Source organism: Primulina huaijiensis, chromosome 9 (assembly GCF_012295235.1).
Source record: "Primulina huaijiensis isolate GDHJ02 chromosome 9, ASM1229523v2, whole genome shotgun sequence".
In the NCBI taxonomy this organism is placed as follows: Eukaryota; Viridiplantae; Streptophyta; class Magnoliopsida; order Lamiales; family Gesneriaceae; genus Primulina; species Primulina huaijiensis.
The window spans coordinates 21,589,235-21,596,634 of record NC_133314.1 but is presented as its reverse complement, the minus strand read 5'-3'; the positions used below and the strand labels follow the sequence as shown (position 1 = coordinate 21,596,634).

Below are 7,400 nucleotides of genomic sequence, written 5' to 3'. Positions count from 1 at the left end.
CAAAGTATAGATACATACATATTATATATATAGTTTTGATATATTGATTATTCATTGTGTCTACCTATGTGTCTATCAATTAGGTGTCACACATCTATTAGATGTGATGTACATGGATGTAGACACGATGGATTGACATCATATCAAAATATTATAACATAAAATTTAATCGTGGAATAAACCAGATACATTTTAATTATTTTATATATAAAAAAACTAAGTTGCAGTAGGTCAAATTTATACCTAGCTACCTCAACTTCAATTAATCAAGATTCCTATCCCTCATATATTAGTTATACATACTCCACTATATATACATATGTATTTTTTCCCCGATATGAGGGCTTAATTCTCCAAAACAGGATTAAGACATTAAATACCTAACTTCACCATCTTCAACTAATTAATGAAAGAAACATGAAGATTTCTTCAGATAAAAAAATGGCGGATTCTGGTACTGAAGAGAGCAGCTGGACTTTCTACATACAAGGGTTCATGTGTGATGATGCTCAAAACAGCTCCTTGTCTTCAGATTATGAAACCCCTTCTCTGGTTTCCGATGCCGGTTCTTCCGCTGTCAAAAAGTTGACGGATATTCGCCGCACGGATACAAAATTAGGGTTTCCTAATGGAATCAAAGGTAATAACAATGATATCGATAATAATAAGATGGGGAAGAATATTAGTATCATGTGCAAGCAAAACAGTTTCAAGAAACAGAAAACTAAAGTTCCTGCAGCTGTGATGGACTATGATCTTGAGGACACCGCAAGTTCTCCTGCAAACAGTCCCAAGGTTAGTCTCCGAACAAGAGATCATAACCATTCGTTCGCGTTTGTTTCTGGATTTTGTGTAATGTTTTTGTTTCTTGCATGCTTCGGTTCAACAGATTTCTTATATGAATGAGTTCATGAATCATCAAGAGAAAGGAAAGACAGATGTTTCTGAGGTATTTTATATATGTTTAATTAGACACACAACACATATATATCTCTATCCCTTCGAGAAGAAAACTAATAATTCATGATCGTTCGACTAGATTATATATTTTTGAATTCCATTTCAAGGGTTTAGCTTATCATTATCTTTCTTGTTTGCTGAACAGGCGAAAAGAAATATATTTGGCAAGGGTGGAGCATTGAACGATCATCATGTTGAGAAGGAGAGTAACAGCACAGACTTGAAGAAGAGGACCTGTGATTATTGATTTTCTTTTCTTTTCTTTTTTTACCGTTCATGAATCGGAAATTAAATCGCTGATATCAAAGAATAAAAATCACTTGGATACATATAACATCTATACATATTAATATGTATTTTCAAGAAAAGGGTGAAGTGCGTGCGCGGTATTGTGATGAGTGACATTGATTCAACTGCACTTAATTCGATCTTTGTTTGATTTGGACAGTACTGTGCCTTTCTTTCAAGTATTGTTTTGGACTTCTTATTTTCTTCTCTAAAGCATGATCTTTCCAATATTGAATACAAATTGAGATGAACAAAGTTAATACACATAGCGATGAATTTAGCTAGCTAGCTAGGCAGTAATTTCCTTTTCATTTTTTTATGTGAATGCTTTCGTATCACTTATCATATAAAATGTGTTGTGCATATAATATATCATATATGAAAGAAAGTATTTGACCTTTAGTGCTCCAACAGTAAGGTTGACATTCAAATTATATATATCTTTTGTGGCTGACTTTTTAGAATACAGATATTATATACATTGGATTTTAATGACAGATATCATGCTTTTAACTTCGTCTATAATCAGACTTGAGAGATGTAACACTTGGATATATACCATGGCAGTTTAATTTAACACGAGTCCTCCACGTGTTTTGGGATATGATAATAATTTTTTTCCGAATTGGGCTAGACTTGTTATGATTGAGTCTCAATTTCGTCTCAAACTTGAAATATTAAAGTTAGATAAGTACTGTATATGCAACGCTATTAGCCATTTACATCACATCTCTAGCAAAAAAGAACATATTGTTTGCAAAAACTTATTTTAAGAGTTTCAAAGCTTCTAACCAATAAAATGTTTGAAAATTATATGTACATGTTAGAAATCATTTAAAATAAGGAATTGCAAACACTATGATCTTAATATAATAGGAGACTCCAAATATGGATCATGAAAATGCAGTGATATCATATAAAATTTAAACATATAATTATGATTAAAATCTTAAATCAATTATTAGATATGTTGCATTTGAATTGATGGATTTCACATGTATTCAAATTTTTTTTTTTTTTTTATAGTTTTAGATAAACAAGATCATAAACTTCAAATCTATCACTTTGCATATTTATATAATGTTTCATATTAATTAAGATGAATTTCGAGTTCACCTGATAATATAGACATTTAAAATTCATTTAACTTAATGTAATTAACTGGTAAATAAATAAAATATGAATTTAAAATTTCATATATTATTTCATTATTAACAACAAAATTATTATCGAAATTTATCCATCCGAATATAACTAAGTAAAATAAGTTTTTTCAATCTTTTCAATTTGCACTTAAACTTGATTTTTTTGGTCGACCATGGCAACATCCACATTCATTTTTGTTCGGTTCTCGTAGCTTCGTCAATCTTTTTCAATTTGTACTAAAACTTGATTTTTTTTATTAAAAAAAATATAATAATAAACTCATAAAAGAGGCCGAATTTTCAATCAAGAAATGCTTGAAAATTAGTCATCATCATATTATTAATTTTCTATCATGGTAAGATATCATACACCACATCATTTATTTTGTCAATCTCTATGCTCAAAATAGTTTGTCCTGCTCTATATATATATATATATATTAAAAAATAATAATTAATGGATGAAACCAAGTGACATCTTGGTTCATGCATCCAACTAATATACCGGAAATAATAGTAAGTAGCAATAGATGGATATATCGATAGGTGTAGGTTGGAGATCAATGAAATTTTACAAATTTCCACGTTTAATCAGTCATTCTAGTTAGATAGCAATTATTGAGAAGTGAGGATGCAAAGTTCAAATCCAATAAACTTTAATGGTTTAAAGTTTTTAATTAAATTCATCTGGAAGATTAGTGCTCCCCGGCGCAATATAAAATTGCAGGTTTACTGCTATTTTGTTAGCACAAAGAGAAAAAATAACCGACAAGAACAACAACCAATAACATCTTTCACAGTGTCCTAAAGCCATGTTTAAACCAATTAATTAACAACATACTTTTGCATGCAAATTTTCACATGAATCAGCAATATACTAATAATTGGAACAGCTCAGCATTATATACATGCGCTGTCTCAGAAAATTTCGATAGATTTTATAAAACACAGTCATCTCAGGTTGGCAGGTATGTATTATTAAAGTCTATACCAAGAAAATATAATGAATTTGTAGTTGTCTCCGCAGTTAAATTTCAAGAAATCCCATTTTCCGTAGCAGCCAACATAGACTCTGCTAAAAAGATGTAATTAACGATTCAACCACGACCATTTCCAGAAGAAATATAATGAAGTTTTCTACAGTTGCATAATCTACAGGGCATCGTCTGTCTACTTTTTCTCAGGAATTCTCTAACAATTCTGATGTGACATCGAAAAGATCACCGACCAGTCCATAATCAGCAACCTGGTAGAAAAGCAAGCGAAAAATCATATGATTATCATAGTTTTTCAACTGCAAGCAGTAACTGGCTGATGAATCCGGTTTAATGATATATCTATCCTTACCAGAGGAATGAAATGAATCACATCAAAGGCCTCTGAATTTTACTATCCATTTAAGCTTCTTTACCATCATGTTTAAATCAAGAAAAGTAAACTAGTTTCTCAGAAGTTGCACAATTGGCAACTAAAACTCACTATATACATAAGAGTGGGATGGATCAACAAGGACCTGGAAAATTGGTGCGTCAGCATCTTTATTTACAGCAACAATGACCTAAGAATCTCTCATGCCTGCCAAGTGTTGAATAGCTCCAGAAACACCAAAAGCCATATATAATTCAGGAGCAACATTTTTCCCAGTCTGACCTACCTGTTAGAAAAACAATGCCTTATCAACACACACATATGTGTAAACTGGACAAAATCGAGAACCATCAACATTGTTTAATCATCGTTAGCACTTATATTGTTGGAGATGCAAGTTTTACCTACAGACTCTAAAATCGTGATCTGTGCCATTTACAACACAATGTTCTGCATCAAGTCGCTACGCATAACATATCTAGACAAATAAATCGATAGCTATTTGTAATAACATTACACCTAAACACATCAGTAAAAATTTAAAAAAAATTAAATTGTATTTGCAATAAATGGTTACTTATGGAAAGAGAAGAGGATTAAATATGAACAAAAGTTATTTTGAAGCAATTTTCTATCGTTTCTTGTTCAGAAGTCCAGATAAGTTTTGCTCCTTACCTGTAAGAAAGGTTAAACAGAAGACAATAAATCTTTTATTTCTCACAAGAAAACGAAATTCTGATGGGGAAAATCACTTTTTCAAATTACCTGACAAATTGATGAGACTCATGAATCTCCGTGACATCAGTGATAGGAGAAATGTCCAGCAAAGCAGCTGCACGAGGGAGTATATTTTTCCCAAAAGAACCAGATCCAGCAATTATATGTGAGTAGCTGCCTTTTTGATGCACTATACGTACTAANAAAAATCCAATATTTTCCCCCCGAATGCCTTCATGATACTGAATACTTAGCTACTTAAAAGCACAAAAAACATTTTTCCGAACACTGGACGCTTCGTTTTCGCCTTCAATTATTGTTAATTACCCAAATTAAGCAGCTATGAACAAAACAACAAGATGACTTACAGATCGACAGCAGGGGAACACGCGACTAGAAAATGAACGATTTCGTAACTCTCCGAACGCTGTCTTGATTGCCATTAGTTCTGTTTGTTTTTTCTTTATTTACTTTATTTTATTTAATTGGAAATGATTTCCTCCGAGAAGACGAAGCGGTGAACACCAATTACGACGTCGTGGAAGGGAGCCAACACAATACATGCCAAGTTTATTTATTTATTTGAAAAAAAAATGCGATTTTTTATCTGAAGGGTTTCCAATTTCACGTATTTTATTTTTTAACATTTGTTAATTATTTTTTTAAGAAAATAATTTTTTCAAATATATTTTAAATATATTTAAAGAAGTCATTTTTTAAAAAAAAATTGAACGAAGTTATTTAATAAATTTCCACGTATATATGATTTTAATAATGTTACAAAAAAAATATTCAATTCAAAGTCATTTTTCTGATACAAGGTGGTGTCCACATGGTAAATAATTTTGGAATAAGAGAAAATATATATATATTTAATTATATAAGTTGGTCCCATTGTGATTCTATACTCTATTTAATTAAATTTCAAATTAGTGTAATAATTTTGTTTTTTTTTTCCGATTTTTTTTTTGTTGTATGTCAAAAATATCCAATGACACGTAATAACATGTGAAATCACGTAAAAAAGATAACTAAAATTAAATATATATATATATATATTGTACTAAAATTAATAGATGATTAAATAAATAACAAAATCACAAGAGTGAAATTTACACAACCAACATGACACTTTTCTTTTTCAACTATATTTAGATCAATTTATTTTTAATTTTACAATTATAAAACACAAACATGTCAATGTTCTATACAAAGTTAGAAACTCCTCATAGGAAACCTTATTTCTCAAGACATTCCAAACAAATAATAAATTTTTCCACAAAATCCTCATTAGTCCCATGTAAAAAAAAAACATTTTCAACTCCAACACATTCACATCAAAGAGCCAGAACAAGTGATGAACCAAGAAGAGCAACTCCAATGGTTCCAACGAGACCATGCACAATTGAAGAAACACCATTATCAGGAGGAGAAGCTTCCTGAGAAGGAGCTTCGGAAGGTGGAGAAGGAGATTCTTCGCCAGAAGGTGCCGGAGATGGTGGCGACATCTCCACAGTTGGAGCAGAAGAATGTTTGCTTCTATCCGCCATGACAACCACCACCAACTTCTCATTCTTGTGACAATTATCATCCACTCCACTGATGAAATAATGGGGTCCTGACTGATCGAACTTGATCACGGTGTTCCCATCATTGTATTTTGCAATAGGCGATGTAGTTTTGCAGTTTGTGTAATCGTCCTTGGTTACTTGCAGAACAGAATCTTGATCAGCAACGTACACAAATACTGCAAAGAAACAATTCCATTAATGCATTTAAACATGGTTAAAATAATTTTTCCAATCGAAATAAATAATTATTTCGTATTGACTTACACAAGGAGTCCCCAACTTGAAACCGATTTCTTTCGGCCCATTTATTGTACTCGGAAGAATTAGGATCAACAGGAACTGCCCAAGTACCTTTGGAGCCACCAACCTTAAATTCAAATGCATCACCTTCTTTGATCAACAATAAAACATTGAAAATCCCCAAGAAATAGATGATGTTCAATCGAGCCATTAAAGAAGAATGCACCCAACAGGCCAAGAACCAATAATAGTATAATTTGTACCCAAAAAATGTCTGATTTTGTTGAAGGTAGTTAATGAAGTGAAGATGCGAACAAGATAGGTATTTGTAGATGTGGTTGCACAAGTTGTGGGGATGAAGCTTTTGGTGCCTTTTGTTATTCTTAGCTTCCACCGAAAAATTGTTCCCTATCTAGTTGATACTTTGCTTCATCATCATCAAGAATATTTCCATGTCTTGCACTTTGGGAAATGGCATTACAAGAAAAATGATTTTTCGCAGCACGTCATCAACGGCGTGCATTAAAAGCACGCTGCGGAAACTACTTTCCACGGCGTGCACCTATATGTGCGCTGTTAATAGTGTTGCACTTGAAAGCAATAACAGCGTGCATTAAAAGCACGCTGCGGATAATAATATCCGCAGCATGCATTTATGTATGCTGTTAATAAATTATATTTTCGCATGCACGTTTATGTGCGCTGTTAAAAGTAAATCATTTTTTAAAAAAATTAATGTTTATACATTAACGGCGTACATTAATCACACGCCGTCGATAATATTATTCACGGCATGCATATTATTATCACGCTGCGAAAAATGGGTCCGAAATTTAAAATTAGAGACGAGTTTAGTAAAATCGTCGCGAATTTAAATTTTCAACGTTTTATACGACATTTAGCAACGGTTTACAATAACCCGTCGCCGATTTAAGATCAGCGACGGTTTAATAAAATCACCGTCGCTTTTAGCGACAGTTTTATGAAACCGTCGCCGATAGCCGTAAATCAGCGACAGTTTAATAAATACCGTCGCTAGTAGCGACAACTCTTTTTTAACCGTCGCCAATAGCGACGATTTACTGGGAAACCGTCCCTAATAGTCGCAAAT

General features: G+C 32.3%; 2 protein-coding genes and 1 long non-coding RNA gene across 5 annotated transcripts; 1 reads left to right on the top strand and 2 right to left on the bottom strand.

The window, feature by feature from the left end:
* The first annotated feature begins 328 nt into the window (after window positions 1-328).
* On the top strand, window positions 329-1,407 carry LOC140985313 (uncharacterized). Of its 2 annotated transcripts, XM_073453132.1 has the most exons (3): window positions 333-795; window positions 890-949; window positions 1,106-1,407. In XM_073453132.1, the coding sequence occupies exons 1-3, from the start codon at window positions 418-420 to the stop codon at window positions 1,205-1,207; spliced, it is 540 nt and encodes a 179-aa protein (XP_073309233.1). In that variant the 5' UTR covers window positions 333-417; the 3' UTR covers window positions 1,208-1,407. The 2 variants fall into 2 exon arrangements, with proteins under 2 accessions (XP_073309234.1, XP_073309233.1); XM_073453133.1 differs by lacking the exon at window positions 890-949 and having other exon boundaries at window positions 329-795.
* A 1,985-nt stretch (window positions 1,408-3,392) lies between these two features.
* On the bottom strand, window positions 3,393-4,675 carry LOC140985141 (uncharacterized). Of its 2 annotated transcripts, XR_012176709.1 has the most exons (3): window positions 4,527-4,675; window positions 3,907-4,047; window positions 3,393-3,639 (listed from the first exon to the last, which is right to left on the bottom strand). It is a non-coding gene; the product is annotated as an uncharacterized lncRNA (long non-coding RNA). The 2 variants fall into 2 exon arrangements; XR_012176708.1 differs by having other exon boundaries at window positions 3,907-4,675.
* Window positions 4,676-5,621: 946 nt separating this feature from the next.
* LOC140985132 (early nodulin-like protein 9) lies at window positions 5,622-6,610 on the bottom strand. The gene is made up of 2 exons (XM_073452889.1): window positions 6,314-6,610; window positions 5,622-6,225 (listed from the first exon to the last, which is right to left on the bottom strand). Exons 1-2 carry the CDS (start codon window positions 6,498-6,500, stop codon window positions 5,816-5,818), a joined length of 597 nt encoding a protein of 198 aa, XP_073308990.1. The 5' UTR covers window positions 6,501-6,610; the 3' UTR covers window positions 5,622-5,815.
* Window positions 6,611-7,400: the final 790 nt, after the last annotated feature.

Bases quoted from the DNA above. Each gene is read 5' to 3' on its own strand.
- LOC140985313 (XM_073453132.1), top strand. From the start codon at position 418: ATGAAGATTTCTTCAGATAAAAAAATGGCGGATTCTGGTACTGAAGAG. The intron at 796-889 runs GTTAGTCTCCGA...TCGGTTCAACAG, and splicing joins CTCCTGCAAACAGTCCCAAG to ATTTCTTATATGAATGAGTT. The intron at 950-1,105 runs GTATTTTATATA...TTTGCTGAACAG, and splicing joins GAAAGACAGATGTTTCTGAG to GCGAAAAGAAATATATTTGG.
- LOC140985132 (XM_073452889.1), bottom strand. From the start codon at position 6,500: ATGGCTCGATTGAACATCATCTATTTCTTGGGGATTTTCAATGTTTTA. The intron at 6,226-6,313 runs GTAAGTCAATAC...GTTTCTTTGCAG, and splicing joins TCAAGTTGGGGACTCCTTGT to TATTTGTGTACGTTGCTGAT.